Genomic DNA, 20,115 nt, shown 5'->3' on the forward strand with positions numbered 1-20,115 from the left:
ATTCACTTCACTTCAACAGCTAACAGCTCAAGGGCTTTGATAGAGAAAAGAGGCTTAGCAGAGAGACACACGAGATAAAGCAGGGCCTCTGCAAAGAAATGAACAGGAGGAGGAAGCACCTACCTCAGTCAAAAAAGAAGCTAATTTTTCTTCTTTCTGTCCACGCTGCATAGATAAGGGGAAGGTCAGGACAGAACGCTGTAAGCTGGAACAAAGTCCCGCAGGCTTCAGTGTAGTAAAGAAAGGCTAAACTGAATGAAGCATCATTTCCATTCCAGGTGACTCCACGCTAAAAGCTTCACTAGTACAGTCAGTACATGTCTCCAGTCAACTCACCCCTTGGTATAACATCAGGTCCAATGGGCCCTATTTTACTTTTTTTACTTTCTTTTTGGAACGACTCCTTACGACTTGGAAAGATCATTATTTTGTAATTTTATTCTTCTTGGAGTCTTCCAAAGAAGAAAGGAAAATTATACTTATTTTCAAAAATAGAATAAAACTCATTCTATCATGTAACTACCATATGGGACCATTATAACCTTTTATAAATTTAAACTATATTAAAGAATTTTCGTGGTCTTTTTTCCCCTCTATATCTTGGATTATTTACAACTATGCTTAAAAAAAAAAAAAAAGACAAATGATAAGAAAAAGAATGATGACATCCCCAAAAAGGATTATGCAAAAATGATATAATTACATTATCCTTCCATTTTTTCACTGCATTGTTCAAAGTATGCACCATCTTTCAATAAGGTACAAAAGATTTGTGACACTATCTTTGCAGCCTGCATTTAGCTTTAATTGAGCACAGCTGAGAGTTCAGAATTTAAAAATTTTCTGTCCATAATGCCAATGAGAAGAAAATCAACAGAGGAAGACACTTCATAATTAGACAAATCAGAAGATGAATGCGGAGACAGCAGCACTCGAGACTCTGATGATGACAGCGTGTATGTGTGCGTGTGCGTGCGCGCATGCGTGAACGTGCACATGTGAGTGTGCTCAGTCGTGTCCGACTCTTTGCGACCCCATGGACTGTAGCCTGCCAGTCTCCTCTGTCCATGAAATTTTCCAGGCAAGAGTACTGGAGTGGGTTGCCATTCCCTTCTCCAGGGGATCTTCCTGACCCAGGGATGGAACCTGGGTCTCCTGCATTGCAGGCGGATTCTTTACCTTTTTTTTCTGAGCCACCAGAGAGGCCTATTTCAGGTATATATATTCAAAAGCAGGAAAACATGGAATAAAGATTGGGGTTGCTACATTCCAATTCTTACAAAAATTTCAAATGATGTTTTTTAAAACTATCCTTCCGTTATTACTTTTATGTTATTTATAAAATAATTTAAAAATATGAAAACAAAAGGGGTTATAGGCCCTTTTACAGACCAAGACAGTACCTGGTGAAGACAAGACAGTATGTGGTGACGACTATTTCTATGCTATTTCTATGCTAACTCCTTGGTCTCACAAGGAATTCTGAAAGAGATCATTTCAGGAAACCATCCAGGGTGATACATGGGACATGTTATCATCAAAAATACTGACCTCCCTAAAATAGAAGAAGGGTCACTATGCATTACTGCTGAATGCAAAAGGCAAGCTGAAACAAAGGTAAAAGAATAATGGAGACTGGGACAAAATATTTACCATATACATAACAGAGGAAGGGTATCTAGAATATATAAATTATATATATATATATGGGCTGGGCTTCCCTGGTGGCTCAGATGGTAAAGAATCTGCCTGCAATGCAGGAGACCCAGGTTTGATCCCTGGGTCAAGAAGATCCCCTGGAGAAGGGAATGGTAACCCATTCCAGTTTCTTGCCTGGAGAATTCCATGGACAGGGGAGCCTGGTGGGCTACAGTCCATGGGGTCGCAGAGTTGGACACTACTGAGCAAGTAACATGTATTGGGGCTTCCTGGGTGGCGCAGCATTAAAGAATCCACCTGCCAATGCAGGAGACACAAGACACACAGGTTCTATCCCTGGATCAGGAAGATCCCCTACAGGAGGGAATGGCAAACCCACTCCAGTATTCTTGCTTATGGGACTGCAATAACCATATGAAATGATGTTCAATTTTACTAGTAATCAGGGAAACATAAATCTAGATATAATTTTTCAACAATCAGGTTTGCAAAGCTGAGAAGTATGACAGTATCAAACCCTGGGGAGGAAGGAGGAACCCGATACTGCCAGTAAAAGTGGAAACCTGCAAGAACCACTTGGAGAAGCAGTTTTAACAATACCGATAAAACAGAAATTATGCTGTCTCTATGACATAGCACATGATTTTCATTTTGTACTTTGCACCATAATGCTTTTTTAAAAACAACCTACTTTACCATTTGTTACAATAGAAAAATTCAAACACAAACAAAAGAGATATTTAACTTGTAATAATTTTTAAAGCTATGACAAGCTAGACAGCGTATTAAAAAAGAGACATTACTTTGCTGACAAAGGTCCATATAGTCAAAGCTATGGCTTCTCCAGTAGTCATGTATGGATGTGAGAGTTGGACCATAAAGAAGGCTGAATGCTGAAGAATTGATGCTTTTGAACTGTGGTGTTGGAGAAGACTCTTTGAGAGTTCCTTGGACTGCAAGGAGATCAAACCAGTCAATCCTAAAGGAAATCAACCCTGAATATTCATTGGAAGCATGGATGCTGAAGCTGAAACTCCAATACTTTGGCCACCTGACACGTAGAGGTGACTCATTAGAAAAGACCTTGATGCTGGGAAAGACTGATGGCAGGAGAAGGGGACGACAGAGGATGAGATGGTTGGATGGCATCACCGACTCAACAGACATGAGTTTGAGCAACTTCAGGGAGATGGGGAAGCACAGGGAAGCCTGGCATGCTGCAGTCCATGGGGGTTACAAAAAGTCGGACATGACTGACTGACTAAACTGAACTGAGACAATGTTTTAAAGAGAGGAAACCTCAAATCCTTAAAATGAACAAACATAAAAACCCTATGTGCTTGCTACGTGTATGGCTTTGTGTGCTGGCCCTGAAGACACAAAAGCCTCTGTTCTCAAAGAGCTAATAATCTACAGTTGGAAGAAAGAGATTATGAGTGATATACAATATGTCTCTGTGTTAGTTGATCAGTCATGTCTGACTCTTTGCGACCCTGCCAGGCTTCTCTGTCCATGGAATCCTCCAGGCAAGAATATTGGAGTGAGTAGCCATTCTCTTCTCCAGGGATCTTCCTAACCCACGGATTGAACCCGAGTCTCCTGCGTTGCAGGCAGATTCTTTACCATCTGAGCCACCAGGGAAGCCCAACTATAATATGGCAAATACTAAATAAAAATAGCTAATATAGAAGTTCAAAGTGATAATACACATATTCAGAAGAGAGGATAAAAAAAACACTGAGGGTTGCATAAGTGTGGAAGAAGCATTTATTATACATTATTTTATTTGACCCATTCAACATTTCAAGGTATACTAAGCAAAAAAAAAAAAAAAAAAAAACAACTTGCTGATCTATAACCAAATCTATAGGCATCTCAGATTAAATTCTCTGTCTACTCAGCAACAATTGGAAAACGGCTTGAACAAAATCCAGACTCTGTAATGATCTACAAGCTGAAGGAGATCTAGCCCTCGCTAACCTGTCTCTCTTCACCTTGTACCATTTTCTTCCTTGCCCACTACACTCTCCCCACACCAGCCTCCTTTCAAGTTTCTCAAAATTACCAGTTCTTTCCTACTATGATTTCAAAGTCCCATTGAATGTGTGGTTTGGAATAATACATTGCTAGGGACAAGCATGTATCTGACTCAGATACATCAAGAGACCCAAGAAGAACTGGGATTCTCCCAAGCTTCCTCTGCGTGCAAGCATAAAAAATTTGGCATCAGATTCTAGATAATGTGTTCAAGAAGCATGGAGGCATTTCTAGTTAGACCTGAACACAAAGCTATATTAAAGGTGAGAACTAAATATAAGGAAAAGTTAAGAAAAATTTATAATCCAAATTTGGTACTGGAAAAATCCTTGTTTGAAGATGAATCTTCCTTTCTCCTGCAGATTTTGCTTATGATTTTTAATTATCTGTCTTTAACATGTAAAGCCTCTACTTTCTTCCAGTGGATGAAATGAGTAAACAATCAACACAAACACTTCTGTGCTGGGATGGGAAGAGTCTGTGTTTTTGTTTTTTCTTTTTAGCCAAAAGAGCAAGTTGGCTTGAATTCTTCACTTTTAATACTATGGCTGCTCTTCTAGATTAATTTCTTTCTCATCTGTAGCTTTACTAAATCAAGCACAACTGGGGCTGTTCAAATCATTATATGGTTGCTGGAAGAACAAATCGGTTATTTGTCTCTGTGAAAGAAGAGAGCAGTTGAGCATTGGAATAATGTGCAAACGCACACATTCATACTCATGGAAACAAAGATCAGACTGAATCACAAGTCAGAACCAGACTAATCCTGATCGAAACTCATGTAACAGTGTGTGTAATAACGTGAAATGCCAAAGCACTGCCCCAGAAAGCACAGGCAGCATAAATTAGGAAGGCGCTAAACGGACACTGAAGCACTTCCCCTCCCAGTGAGAAAGTCACTCAAGCAATTCAAGGATGAAACAGACATGGACAAAACGACCCCTGAATGGCATAATTAGCCGACAGCTCAGAATGTTTTCTAATTCAATTATCAGCCCTATTTATCAGGGCTGGGGGGCACTCTGCTGTGGCGATTTCAATCTGCTCTTGCTGACGTCCGTGGAAGACTGCCTGCCAGTCCCTGACGTCACCAGTGCAACAGGCCCGACGCAAATGCTGGGTCAATTTTTAATTTTAAAGAGAAAACATCTTAAGTACTCAGGCTGTCTCCATGATTTTTGTCTGTCTCTCCATCCATTCATCCACCCGTCCATCCAAACATTGCTTATTCCTGTGAACCTGCAGCCTGGGCTCCCTGCCAGTTCTCTTTCTTTTTCAAAGCTAGTTCCTTCTCTTTTTGTTTTTGTCTCTGTCTCTTATTCTCCTGCACTTAGCTCAGTGACAGACTTCCACAACCCTCAGAACAGAGCTGGCCTTTCAGACAAGTCTTTAGTTCTGAAGAGAATCTCACAATTCCCTCAAGATTTACTCTTAGCCATGGCCAGTCCTGAGTCTCATATCAAGCAGTTTAAGAACTGCTCAGAAGGCTGATAATGCAGCAAAAATGTGGCTGATCTTTAATATTCTTTAATAGAAAATGTGGTGAGAGACATTACCCTCATGATAAGACAGAGGTTCAGTTCAGTTCAGTCGCTCAGTTGTGTCCGACTCTTTGCGACCCCATGAATCGCAGCACGCCAGGCCTCCCTGTCCATCACCAACTCCCGGAGTTCACTCAGACTCATGTCCATCGAGTTGGTGATGCCATCCAGCCATCTCATCCTCTGTCGTCCCCTTCTCCTCCTGCCCCCAATCCCTCCCAGCATCAGAGTCTTTTCCAATGAGTCAACTCTTCACATGACGTGGCCAAAGTACTGGAGTTTCAGCTTTAGCATCATTCCTTCCAAAGAAATCCCAGGGCTGATCTCCTTTAGGATGGACTGGTTGGATCTCCTTGCAGTCCAAGGGACTCTCAAGAGTCTTCTCCAACACCACAGTTCAAAAGCATCAATTCTTTGGTGCTCAGCTTTCTTCACAGTCCAACTCTCACATCCATACTTAACTACTGGAAAGATAGAGGTAACACTTACCTATTTTCCAAAGTAGAGAAACATGTATGTTAATGTTTCCCTGGAATGCCAGGCCCTTGAAGACAGAACTTACTCTGACCAACTGCTGTACTGCAGCTTTTAGAACAGGCTCATTAGGCTTCCGGTTCAAGATGGCCAAGGAGAAGGACATGTGTTCATCTCCTGAGAGAGCACCAAAATCACAACTAGCTGTTGAACAACCATTGACAGGAGGATGCTGGAACCCAACAGAAAAAGACATCCCACTACGAAAGACAAAGAAGCTGCTGAAAGATGGTAGGAGGGGCACAATCACAATAAAACCAAACCCCATACCTGCTGGGTGGTGACCCACAAACTGGAGAACAATAAATACCAAAGAAGTTCTCCCACGTTGTGAAGGTTCTCAATCCCATGTCAGTCTTCCCAGCCTGGGGATCTGACAAGGGGACTGGGAATCCCCAGGGAATCTGAACTTGAAGGCCAGCAGGACTTGATTATAGGACTTCCACAGGACTGGGGAAATCAGACTCCAGGCTTGCAGGGCACAAATAAAATCTTGCATACACCAAGTCCCAGAGGAAAGGAGCACTGACCCCACAGGAGACTGAACAAAACTACCTACTAGTGTTGGAGGGCATCCTGTGGGGGCATGGATTGGCAGGGGCTCGCCACAGGGACAGGGGCACTGGCAACAGCAGCCCTACAAGGTCCCCCTTGGCATTAGCCCTCTTGGAGGTTGCCATTAACCCGACCACAGAGCCTGTAGACCCCAGGGCTGGGTTGCCTCAGACCAAACAACTGCCAGGGAGGGAGTGCAACCCCAGCCATCAGCAGATAAATAGATTAGAGCTTTACTGAGCAAGGTCCTGCCCACCAGAGCAAGACCCAGTTTTTCCCATTGCCAGTCTCTCCCATCAAGAAGATAACACAAGCCTCTCAGCCTCAGCCATCAGAGGGCAGACAGAAGAAGCACGAAGCACAGTCTCACAGCAGCTAAAACAAAAATCATATTACAGAAAGTTAATCACAATGAAGCTCCAATACTTTGGCCACCTGATGTGAAGAACTGACTCATTAGAAAAGACTCTGATGCTGGGAAAGACTGAAGGCAGGAGGAGAATGGGACGACAGAGGATGAGATGGTTGGATGGCATCACCAACTCAAAAGACATGAGTTTGACCAAGCTACAAGAGACGGTGAAGGAGAGGGAAGCCTGGCATGCTGGTCTATGGGGTCACAAAGAGTCGGACATGACTGAATGCTTGAACAGCAACAATAATCACAGTGAAAAAGCAGAAAGTTATGTCCCAGATAAAAGGACAAGATAAAATCCCAGAAAAACAACTAAATGAAGTGGAGATAGGCAACTTTCCAGAAAAATAATTTAGAATAATGATACTGAAGATGATCTAGGATCTTGGGAAAAGAGTGGAGGCGAAGATTGAGAAGATGCAAGAAATGTTTACCAAAGACCTGGAAGAACTAAAGAACAAACAAACAGAGATGAATAATACACTAGAAAGAATTAATAGCAGAATAACTGAGGCAGAAGGACGGACAAATGACCTGGAGGACAGAATGGTGGAAATCATTGCCACAGAACAGAATATAGAAAAAAGAATGAAAAGAAATGAAGACAGTCTAAGAGACCTCTGGGACAACATTGAACACACCCAACATTTGCATTATAGGGGTCCCAGAAGGAAAAGAGAGAGAGAAAGGACCTGAGAAAATATTTGCAGAGATAATAGCTGAACAACTTCCTGAACAGGGGAAAGGAAATAGTCAAGTCCAAGAAGCACAGAGTCCCAGGAAGGATAAACCCAAGGAGGAACACACCGAGACACACAGTAATCAAACTGACAAAAATTAAAGACAGAGATAAAATATTAAAAGCAACAGGGGAAAAATGACAAATAGCATACAAGGGAACGCCCATCAGGCTGTCAGCTGATTTCTCAATAGAAACTCTACAAGCCAGAAGAGAATGGCATAATGTATTTAAAGTGGTGAAAGTGAAGAACCTACAACCAAGAATACTCTACCTAGCAAGACTGTCCTTCACATTTGATGGAGAAATCAAAAGCTTTCCAGCAATCAAAAGCTAAGAGAATTCAGCACCATCAAACCAGCTTTACCACAAATGCTAAAGGAACTTCTTAAGGCAGGAAACGAGAAGGAAAAGACCTACAGAAAATAAACCCAAAACAAATAAGAAAGTGATAAAAGGATCATATATATGGATAATTATCTTACATGTAAATGGATTAAATGCCCCAACCAAAAGACATAGACTGGCTGGGCATTTGAAAACATGTACATGTATGCACTTCTACTTACCATATTACTCTGCTTGACCCCCCCCCCAAACTGTATGTAATTATTCTATATTGTTAGGTTAATTACGTTCCCATTATGGTTTGTAAATATAATTCTTTTATTTTTTCTCTGGTTATTGATTGTGAAAAGGCTGATAAACATCCTTTACTATTGTGATTATGTAAGTATTTCTCAATACCACTGCATCATGATTGGTCAACAGAAAAAAACAGAATTCTATATTACCAAAACTACCATTTAATAGAAAACCTGTAATTGCTTTTCAAAATCCAGATGTGTATCAGAATTATCTTGGAGTTTTTTGAAAAACACAAATGCCCAGGTATTGCTTTTTCACTCTAAAGCTCCAGATATGTTTCTAATGAGCAGCCATGTCTAAAAGCAGCTGGACTATCTGATGATCTTTTACTTTTATCTAGTTTGTTTCACTTTTTCCATTTCATAGTCAGTGCTCTCATTTTATTTAGTTTATATTTTCCAATTTCTCCATCTCTCCTTTTCTTTTTTGCTGTTCTTTCTCAAGCCTTTACCGAGTGTTGTAGAAAAGCTTTTGTATACATATATATATATATATAGAGAGAGAATGTGTAATATATATATTCTAGAAAACTTATGAATTTTTGCCTAATTAAAAAATTTATGACATTTTGATTCCACTGGCTTGACTTAGTAATGAATAGAATGCAAGACTTCTACTTTAAAAAAAATAGATATGCAACAAGCAACAAAGGTTAACTGTATGGCACAGGGAACTGCAGTTATATCTTGTAATAAACGGTAATGGAAAAGAATTTCAAAAATCACATATGTGTATCTGTATAACTGAATCAGCTTGCTGTGCACCTGAAACACCGTTAAGTCAACTATACGTCAATAAAATATGTATATATATTAAGGAAAAAATAATGTGAGGCTCTTCCTCTTCTCTTCCCAAACAATTCAGTCCTAAAGCCACTGGGCAGGGCGGAGCAAAGTGGGAGTCTTTGGAGCGCACACGGGGAATGGGAAGCTGTGGTGGGATGTTAGCGCCCAAGGGAGATGCAGAGGGCGTCCATATCAAAAGAGAGGGTATTCTTTTCTTTCCTAAAAAGTTTTAATCTTTTTTTGGGTGGGAAGGAGGCTTCACATATCCAGGGTTTATAAAACAAAATATGATATAAACTAGATGAGAGATACCTGTGGGACACAAACTGTACAACACAAATGGCCTAAATGTCAGTAAAATAATAGCTGGGGGAACCGACAGCGACTGGAAGGACAGGAAGAGGAGAGACAAGAGACAAGACCATGGAGAATGTGCAAGACTCTGATAAAGAGGAGAAAAGCGCTCAAATCCATTATGACATGACATTCATGTCATCTTCTGGTTCCTACTTCCTTTATGGCCTCGTCTGTGACCCCCTCCAGCCTCTCATTCTGTACCCCAGAGACACAGGACTACTTGCGCCCTGCCATTTCCTACCTAGCAAAGAGAATGTTCATGCAAAAGGTCAAGAAACCTCTTCGGGTTTCAGTTTACACAAAATCTGCTAAATCGTCATTACCCATGTGACCAGAATGACCCTGTTTTCAGAGGGCATGTCCACAGACCCTGAACATTCAATGAACACATTCACGGTTTTGGCTCTTCAGCAGCGACCTCCAAATCCACACTGGGTAACGACCTGGAAGCTTGCTGAGGCACAAACGGGGATCATGTCACTGTGAGACACGTGTACGGGGTGGATCATTTCACTGACGTGCGGCCTTGGCCAATCAGTATAACCTCTGGACAGTATAACCTCTTGACCAGTCACCTTTCACCAATATTCAGCATGAGGGGATTGAGAAAGAATTGGTATTAAGCAAGCGGTCATTTTCTGACCTTCAGTCCCATTAAGTTTGCTGGAGAAAAGCTCGTGAGCGGCCCTTTCCCATCTGATAGCTCCTGAGATGTTAAGGTACCACGTGCTCCATCCACTGTGCAGAAGACACTGAATGGTGTTCAGGAAGGGGTCTGCCCCTACTCTCTGGACCCTCGTCTGAGCTACTTCTCTGTGACAAACAGTAAGCGGCACTGGAGGCCACAGCCGGCTGACGGTTCTGGCAAGTTTTACAGAGGGGAAATAATGAGTATACTCTGAAATAACTCAACAATCTTTTTTTTTTTTTTTTTCCAGCTTAAAAAAAAAAAAGCCATCTATTATTTCTCTCAAATCTGTGGCTGACTGATGGGCTTTCTGTTTCACTGGGCTTTGTCTGGAATGCTTATGGCCAGCCGTGGGCTGCGAGTTCAGCTAATGCTACAGGCCTGAGGACTCCTTCGTGCGGGCTCCTCTCTGCACACAGTCTATGGATTTTCTTAAGGGGTGGAGCCTGGTTCTTAAGAAGGAGCACTCCAGCAGATAGGAAATAGAAGCCAATCAGCTACTCATCGATCTTTATTTTACCAAATAAGGGCATGAGATGGAGAAGGAACTGGCAATCCACTCCATTTTTCTTGCCTGGAGAATCCCATGGACAGAGGAGCCTGGCAGGGTACAGTCCATGGGTCGCAAGAGTCGGACACGACTGAGTGACTAAGCACACAAGCACACACAAGGGCATGAGAAGCTTCTGAAGAAATTCTATTTCATCGTTTCCCTTTATGCAATGTCAGATAATTGATAAATATTTTCTAAGACCCTAATATGTGCTAGGAGTTGTGAGAGTCAACAAGAGATGTTCTAACTCTCAAGAAACTGAGAATACATGTCTCTGATGATGCCAGTTGCCTGGCCTAAGCTAGCAGAAAGTGGTGCAGTTCTAAGACACTGTACATATGCATGCTTCAAGCCTGAGAGGCTCTTGCATCATGGACATGAGGCTCAGACAGTCTGTCTCCAGAGAACTAACTTCACAACAAGGCAAAGTAGACCCTCCGAGCTTCGGGAAAAAAAGAAAAGGGTTTATTCTCCTGCAAGTGTCAGTAGACAATGATTAAGCAGTCAAGAGTACAATGGGCAAACAGAGTGTGTTCTGAAGCCAAATCTAGCCTGAGGTAGTAGTGATGCCGGGCGAAGGGTCTAAGGAAACCATCTGGGGAGAAGGAAATAGGGACAGCCCCAGACTGGTAAAAAAAAGAGAAAGCATAAGAGAACAACGAGGAGTTAAGGAATTACAAAAGTACAAAAACTCTGACGGCTTTTCCCTTACAGTTTCTCAGTATTCTTGGCAAAGACAAAGGAGCTGAAGGCAATGCTGTGACTGACGTGCGGGGAACAGACAGGAGCACTTCATCACGGGTTAGGAGGGAGAACCGATTCCACTGAAAGGATCTGAACACCACGTGAAGCATGTCCAACCGCTGGCCTGGAGCCAAACTCTGCCAGGGGGTGCAGTCTCCCTTTCCACCTGGGTAGCAAGAAGCTGCAGATGGGAACAGCCTGCTGGACTATTTTGGGTGCCATATGTCTCTTCTGCAAGAAATCGCCTTCAAAAAAGGTTTTTGTTTTTTTTTTCCAAAAAGTGTCTAATTTGGATGAAGAATAGCATCAAAAGAGTAGTGATGTTTTAAAAACATGTCCATAAATTCTTTGACAATCTTCCCATCAACAGGGGAAATCTAATTCCTCTCCCCTTGACCATGGGCTATTAGACTGGCTTCCTTTCAATGAAAAGAATGAGGTGGGAGTGATGCTGTGTGAATTCCAAGGCTAGGTCATAAAAGCTACACTGCTCTTGAGATTCTAGCTCCTGGTAACAGCCACCATGCTATGAGGAAGCACAGGCCACATGGAGAAGCCACGTTAGGTGTTTCAGCCAAGAGTCCCAGCTGGGGGCTAACCAGTAGCCAGCATTCCCTGTCAGATGTGTAGGAAAGCCCTTAAGGGGCTTCCCAGGTGCTGCCAGTGGTAAAGAACCCGCCTGCCAATGAAGGAGACTTAAGAGACGCAAGTTTGATCCCTGGGTTGGGAAGATCCCCTGGAGGAGGGCATGACAACTCACTTCAGTATTCTTGCCTGAAGAATCCCATGAACAGAGTTGCCTGGCAGGCTGCAGTCCATAGGGTCACACAGAGTTGGACACGACTGAAGCAACTTAATAAGCACACACACACGCAAAGCCTTTGAAATGCCCCAGTGCCAACCACCATCTGATGGCCAATGCGTAAGAACACTGAGAAGCTTGGAATGGCCCACTGAGCCCAGTGAGTCCCCAGAACCATGAGATAAAACAATAACAAATTACTGCTGCCTTTTGATACCATTAAGTTTGGGATGCAGCAATAACTGGGACAAGAGTTTACAATTAGTTTTCACTTTACAGTGATCTTCCAATGGTCGTCTTATCTTTTGGAAACAGTTCTGCTTGTGCTGGGGTTAGAGTTGGGACATGATGCCTGCTATCCACGAGACAATGACACAGAACCAAACTGGATTCAGCACCATGGCCTCACAGCTGCTGGATTCACTTTCTGGATGCTAAAAGGAAAGTAATAGTCTCAGCTGAAAACTTCCACGAGGATCCTGTGCTGGACACTGAAAGAACACAAGCATCAGGTGCTATCGCCACAACCCCCACCTGGCTCTACAGAAATCCACTGATGAGTGTAAAGGCCCCTCCCCTACCACACCAGCTGAAGATATTATGTTTAACTCTTCGCTTGCATCTACCTGTAATGATACATTGGGCAGGGCTTTGAAATCCTGCCCTACTAAGTGTCCCCAAATTATCTCACATCCCTTGTCAGGCAAGCCTAAAATTCAGCTGGATGAGGCCAATAGGTTCCAAAACGGGGAAGAATAAAATATCACAATCCAAAAATCAAAGGTGAAGGCAAAGACAGCAAAACAGAAGGGACCTACAACGAAGGAGGAAAAAGTGGGTGGGAAATGGCTGCAAAGCAGTGGCTGGGCCTCCCGACTTGTTTCTAAAGCTACAAACAGGCTCTGCTGCTCAGCAGGCCAACTCCAACATCCTGGAGAGGCATTCCCCACCAGACTCCCTCAGCCAAACACTCTCACCACCCTTAGAAAGGAACCCACCATCCAGCTGAGTTATTGCAACAGTCTCCCTTCACTCCTCCCTGGGGAATCTCAGAGTAACCATTACATCCACCCACTTGTCCAACTATTTTATACAAGTAGCCATTATATCATGCTTCAAAGAAAGAAAGAAAACAAAAAAATCCGCTCATTTTAGAAAGTATGTAATATGAGATGTCCAAAGGGTGACAAATGTGTCTGGTTTAAAAAGTGATATGTCAACGAGTTTAGCCCCCATATCTTGGAAGTTTGATAAAAGCTAATATTAGCCAGACACAGACACAGCAAACTTAGGTAGAGGAAGTTGCAGCTCTGGTACCAGTCATGCGTGGGAGGAGACTAGAAAATGGTTATCAAGATCTTGTGCCTGATGGAGGGGACACTTGTATACCCATGACTAATTCATACTGCTATATGGCAAAAACCCTCACAACTGTAAAGTCATTATGCTCCAAGTAAAATTAAAAAAAAAATAAAAATCTTATGTCTGGATCTTCTAGACATAAGAAGATCTACTGTGGTCTGGCCTCTCCAGTCCTCTGATAAAGCAAAGAAGTCTTATTGGAAGAGCATGGGTGGGCATCTGGGCGGCCATTCTCCCAGACAGGTTTACAATGTTCAGCCCTCTTTCTGAGTCCTTCTCCAACAGTCCAACAGGAAACTCTGCTTATCTTCCAACAATTTCAGCAGAAAACACGCCTCTTCACATATTCATAGATATTTAGAATTCCTAAATTTGCACCAGTCACAGCACTGTCCTAATAATTTTAGGTTGCTTCCCCGGGGGTTGAGTCTCCCCTGGCACACACTCAAGAGTATGATTTTTCTATGTGCTGGTACTGTCTTCAAACTAGCCTCACCGCTTTCCTTTCAGACAGCTAAGGCCCAATCCAGGCTATGGCACCAAGCAACGTCTGAAAATTAAATCAAATAAGTGACCTATGGGCAAACCTGATGCTAGACATGGACTGACTGTAACCACGTGCTCCGCTCTCCAGTCCTGCTTTCTGGGATAAGCTCTTGTATTCCAGTCACATTACGACAGGATGACCAGCTATCTCAACTCACCCAGGGACCCAGGGCAGGGTCCCTTTTACTTTCAAAAGTGTTCTCATTTGGATACTATATTACAGATCACTCTAACTAAAAGCAAATTTAAATCAAAGAGGTAAATTAAGCTTTCCTCTATGGACCCTCGGGTCCCCTCTTTTAACAGGCTTCTTTTACTTTTTCTACTTGTGTTCATGATTCCTTCTTCTTGAATTACAGATATGATTCTGCCCTCTTTACCACGAATACAAATCCTTTTTCTTGTACACTTCGGCTAAGCACCACCTTCTCCAGGGTACACTCTAACCTCCACAGAGCTCTCCTTTCTCTGAAGTTTTAGCACACCACCCAGCACCTTCTATGGTCTTAATGTCTTCTCTGGCGGCTCAGATGGTAAAGAATCTGCCTGCAGTGCAGGAGACCCAGGTTCGATCTTTGGGTCAGGAAGATCCCCTGGAGAAGAGAATGACTACCCACTCCAGTATTCTTGCCTGGAGAATCCCATAGCCAGAGGAGCCTGGGGGGCTACAGTCCATGGGGTCACAAAGAGTCAGACACAACTGAGCGACTAACACTTTCACATGGTCTTAGTCCTATTTTCAAGGTGTTTATGTGTGACTACAAAGAGCGAAAGTGAAGTCCCTCAGTTGTGTCCGACTCTTTGCAACCCCATGGACTATAGCCTCCCAGGCTCCTCTGTCCATAGGATTTTCCAGGCAAAAATACTGGAGTGGGTTACCATTTCCTTCTCCAGGGGAATCTTCTTGACTCAGGGATCCAACTCGGGTCTCCCACATTGCAGGTAGACTCTTGTTTTTTCACCATCTGGGCCACCAGGGAATCCCTACAAAATTTTACAAAAGGAACTACAAAAGTTGTAAATTATTCAAAGGTAAAAATCTGTGTCTAATTGCTTCTTTCATAACCCCTAAATAATCTAGTGCTGTGACAAGAACATTATAGCTTTTCAATAAATATTTTCTGATTTCCAAACCTGCTTAACCAGCTGGCTTCATGACTTAAAAGCAGACTCCAGGGGCGTCTCCTTCTCTCTGAGCACCCTGTACTTTTCTCTTAAAGTACCTAACAGGGCTGTAATTCTAGACTGATCTAGATGGTTATTTGTTTAATGCTAGCCTCCCCATTATGCTGTAGGGCTCAAGAGGACAGAGAGTTTGTGTTCACCGTCATATACACTTAAGATCCATCACAGTTCCTGGCACTGTTCAAAAATACCTGCTGATTAAGTGGGTGTCAGATGGCTAGAAAGACAGAGAGATGGATAAAGGAAGGAAAAAAATGATCTCAAAGTGAACTCTAAAGAAAGCAGATTTATATTTCAGGGGCTTGGGCTTCCCTGGTGGCTCAGTGGTAAAGAATCTGCTTGCCAGTGCAGGAGACATGGGTTTGATCCCTGGTCTGGGGAGATCCCACATGCCGCAGAGCAGCTAAGTTCCACGTGCCACCACTACTGAGCCGGTGCTCTAGAGCCTGGGAGCTGCGACTACTGAGCCCACGTGCGCAACTACCGAAGCCTGTGCGCCTGAGAGCCTGTGCTCCACAAGAGGAGCCACTACACTGAGACGCCTGCACGCTGCAACCGCAGAGCGGCCCCTGCTCGCCGCAACTAGAGAAAAGCCCTCACAGCAACAAAGACCCAGCACGGCCAAAAATACACAGATTTTTCAAAAATTAAAAATAATAAATTTCAGGGACTTAAAACATTTGCGAAACTAACCTGCTTACATTTCTAAAAAGATCATGTGGTGGTATGTCACAGGCTCATGAAAACCCTTCCTCAGGAAGAGCCAGATAACAGCTAGGCCTGCAGCCCACCTGATCTAGGGTCTAAGACATGAGTGACTATGACATGTGGATAGTGCCATTCTCCTCCCTGTTACATAAATTGCTAAAATACAAAAACCATTGTTTCATGAAGACAGAGGAAATGTAATAGCCCCATTTGAGAGGCTCAAAGACATCCCAGGGTCGAGTTCTCAAGGGCATTTCATGCACCACCTCAGAGGGGTATCTCTGAGGCACACCGCCTCCCACAGTACAGCCCAACTTAACTGGCCCAAAGTCAGCAACATCAGATGTCACAATGCTGACAGTTACACACTGCTGTGGCAAAGGGCGCTGGAAGATCCTGCTGTTTTTGCAGTTGCGTCAGTACATACTAGGAATGGCTGAGGAAGAGAAATGTACAGAAAATCAGCATAACTTCAGAGCTTCAGGCAGCCTGCTAATTAATAGGAAGGCCTGATATTTATATAATGCTTTAGAATTTAAAAACACTTTCGTATTTCAGCTCTCCTTTAATCCTTCCAACATTCCCATAAAATATATAAAATATTATCTCTGTTTTACTGATGTGGAAGTGTGGGAACAGAGACGAACAACAGCAAGTAACCAGGACTGAATGCACATGTCTTCTGACCTCCTGTTCTTTTCATTATACTTCGCATACTTTCAAATAAACTTCCATTATGCTTTGCATATCTTCAAGAAATCTGTAACCAACAGATTTCTTTTTTTTTTTCTCCGCACACGGTCATGAAAAGAATGCCAGTTTAGGGAAATGAGTACAACTTATGGGAAATCGAAAACCTCTGAAGGCATTCTCCAGGGGTCTTCTCCTTTCCTCCACCTCCACTGGACGTGTGCTCGATGTTAAATGAAGCGGCACCAGGGACCAAGAGGAGAGACAGGATGTACAGCGGGATAAGCTTAGGGTCCTGTCTCTCTGGCAAGCACTGCTCAATGTGTGAAAGCTTCTGGTCAGGGAGCAGCCTAGCTAGAGAAAGAAAACCGTAACAGCGACTAGCACTGCATTTCTAATAGAGCAGAGGAAAATATTAAACGCTTGATCAAGGCCACTGGAGAAAATTGTGGGCTTCTGGGATCCAAACTCTGGCCTGATCCTTTTCTGCAAAAATGTGTCTCCTGAGTCCGTTCATCCTTTACAGCTGAGTTCACTTCCTCGTCACGGCTCATCGAGTCAAGCAGAATAGCCTCTCAGCTTGTTTGAATGCCTCCTACCATCCCGCCTTCCAGTCCACCTCCCACAGCGGAGCCAGTGTAATCTTCAGATGCCATGTCCTCTTGGAATCTTCCTTGGTCTCACCCATTCTAGCCTTTTGGAGCTAACGCCACCCTCTCACGCCCCAGTAGCACCTCTCTGAACTACGGTGCATCTCCCCAGGTAAACTATAAATTCCCAAGGCAGTGGTCTTGTCTGCACACAGTCTATAAAGTCTTATATGCAGAAGACGGCCAATGAATGTCTATCAAACTGAGCCTATCATACAAATGTCTGTCAAACTATGCCTTATTTCTGCCCTTAAAATCTAGCTGCTTAGGGAAGCAGATGTTCAGTGGGGAGCAGCAAATAGTATCTCTGGGAAAGGCTCTCATGTTTCATGGGCTCCCAATGTGTCCCCTGCTCCCAGTAACTGAGGAGAGTGCTGAACAGAGGGCCCTGGAGGAGCGATGCTCGGCCACATCATTGAGTGACAGTGTGGTCACCTCTGTCACTCTCTGCTCGCCACAAGGCAGGTGAGAAGGTGCCCAACACCTTCTGCTCTTCCCTCAGGAGATTTCCAGTTCTCCGGTGAGCAGTGTACAAGCATCAGGCTTCTTTGCCTTAAACAGGCTCTCAGTTCATGTCTACCAGCTGCTGGGCCCACGTGCTACCAAAAGGGGAAATGGGAAGATGAGGAACTTTTCCCACTCCAATCCTTTAAGACCAAAAGGGAAAAAAAAAAAAGTTGCTTCAAAAATACTCCCTTGCCCCATTCTGTGACCAAGGTACTGCTAGTCAGTATCCGTCACCCATTGCTTCCCTTTGTTAACAGGAAGGCTGTTAGGGAACTACTGACCCTCCTGGGCTGCAGATCTTTTCAGGCCCAGATCTCATGTCGTCATAGTTTCCTCAACTCAAAAATGAAGCCACGACAGTGACCTGCTCTCCAAATACTGTATCAAATAACAAGTCAGGCACCAAAAGAATATGTATGATGCAGAGAAATTCATACCTTTGCTGCTGCTTGAAAGGGAATTTCAAGTTCCCTCCTACTACTGTTCTGATTCTGACAATGTTTTTGAGTATCAGGTCATGATCCTATCATCTGTCATGGTCTCCCACTCCTTCAATGCCTACCCCCACTCCCTCCTTACTCACTTAAGGACATGATGATTGATCTTTTCTATTGTTTTCTTCATCTCTGTTTCATTTATTTCTGCTCTGATCTTTATGATTTCTTTCCTGCTAGTAACTTTGGGCTTTGTTCTTTCTCTAGTTGCTTTAGATGTAAGGTTAGGTTGTTTGAGATTCTTGTTTCCCAAGGCAAGATTGTATCACTATAAACTTCCCTCTGAGAACTGCTTTTGCTGCATCCCATAGGTTTTGGGTCATTATGTTTTCGTGGTCATTTGTCTCTAGGTATTCTCTGATTTCCTCTTTGATTTCTCCAGTGATTCATCAGTTGTTTATTAGCCTATTGTTTAGCCTTCACGTGCTTATGTTTTTAACAGTTTTTTTCTTGTAATTGATTTCTAATTTCACAGTGTTGTGGTTGGAAAAGATGACTGACATGATTTCAATTTTCCTGAATTTACTGAGGCTCGTTTTGTGGCCCAGAATGTGATCAACCCTGGAGAATATTCTGTGTGCACTTGAGAAGAATGTGTATTCAGCTGCTTTTGGATGGAATGCTCTATAAATATCAAGTAAGTCCATCTGGTCCATTAATGAAAGTGGGTGTTAAAAGTTCCGCACTATTATTGTGTTACTGTTGATTTCTCCTTTTATGGTTGTTATTAGGTTGGTGCAAACGTAATCACGGTTTTGGATCGTGAATTTTAAATAACTAGGCTCAAACACACACTTATTAATCAAAATAGGAACCATTACAATCAACACATTTCTGCCAATGAGAAATAAGTTTGCTTTTTCCTGTAGCATAAAAATCTGTTCTTCAGGATTTAATGAACTCTTAGAAAACATTTTCTGCATCCTGTTGGTTGTAGAAGCATTCTCCCTGCAAAAAATTGTCAAGATGCCAGTTGGTGAGAGGTCAGGTGAATATGGAGGATGAAGCAAAACTTTGAAGCCAAATTCATTCAATTTTTGAAGCACTGGTTGTGTGACCTGTGGTCAGGCACTGTCATGGAGAAGAACTGGCCCTTTCTATTGACAAATGGTGGCTGGAGATGTTGCAGTTTTTGGTGTATCTCATTGATCTACTGAGCATACTTCTCAGATATAATGGCTTCCTTGGGATTCAGAAAGCTGTAGTGGATCAGACAGAAAGTAGACCCCCAAACAGTGACCATGACCTTTTTTGGTGCAAGTTTGTCTTGGGGAAGTGCTTTGGAGCTTCTTCTCAGTCCAGCCACTGAGCTGGTCATCACCAGTTGTCATATACAATCGACTTTTTGTCACATGTCACAATTCGATCGAGAAATGGTTTGCAGTTGTTGCACAGAATAAAAAAAGATGACGATGACACTTCACAACAATGATTTTTTTGGATTTCCAGTCAGTTCATGAGGCACCCACTTATCAAGCTTTTTCACCCTTTTCAATTTGCTTCAAATGCCGAATGACCATAGAATGGTTGACACTGAGTTCTTCGGCAACTTCTCGTGTAGTTGTAAGAGCATTAGCTTCAATAATGGCTCTCAAGTGTCATTATCAGCTTCTGATTGGTAAAGGCCAGCCACTAAGCTCCTCATCTTCGAGGCTCTCATCTCCTTTGCAAAAGTTCTTGAACCACCACAGCACTGGATGTTCATTAACAGTTCCTGGGCTAAACGTGTTGCTGATGTTGCAAGTTGTCTCTGCTTCTTTATGACCCATTTTGAACTCAAGAAAATCACCCAAATTTGCTTTTTGTCTAACAGTACACCCATAGTCTAAAATAAATATAAAATAAACAGCAAGTATTAAGTCATTAGCAAAAAAAAATGAAGAAATGTGCATTAAAATGATGTATAACTTAACCAC

The 20,115-nt window shown here is 42.9% G+C and overlaps 1 protein-coding gene across 12 annotated transcripts in view; it reads right to left on the bottom strand.

Moving 5' to 3' along the window:
* ALG9 (ALG9 alpha-1,2-mannosyltransferase) overlaps positions 1–20,115 on the bottom strand; it is a 114,748-nt gene that overhangs the window by 5,298 nt on the left and 89,335 nt on the right. For 2 of the 12 annotated variants that reach the window (XM_086339171.1, XM_086339170.1), the window contains one exon: positions 16,035–16,294. The exons of 9 other annotated variants lie outside the window; for them this stretch is intronic. In XM_086339171.1, the coding sequence (XP_086195297.1) occupies positions 16,285–16,294 (10 nt within the window). In that variant the 3' untranslated portion in view covers positions 16,035–16,284. Of the gene's footprint in view, positions 1–11,512; positions 16,295–20,115 lie in introns of those variants that run through there. One more of the 12 variants, XM_086339160.1, reaches the window with a different exon arrangement.

Source organism: Bos grunniens, chromosome 15 (genome assembly GCF_055505025.1).
Source record: "Bos grunniens cultivar Pamir isolate PY7600 chromosome 15, Bosgru_T2T1.0, whole genome shotgun sequence".
NCBI classification, from domain to species: Eukaryota; Metazoa; Chordata; class Mammalia; order Artiodactyla; family Bovidae; genus Bos; species Bos grunniens.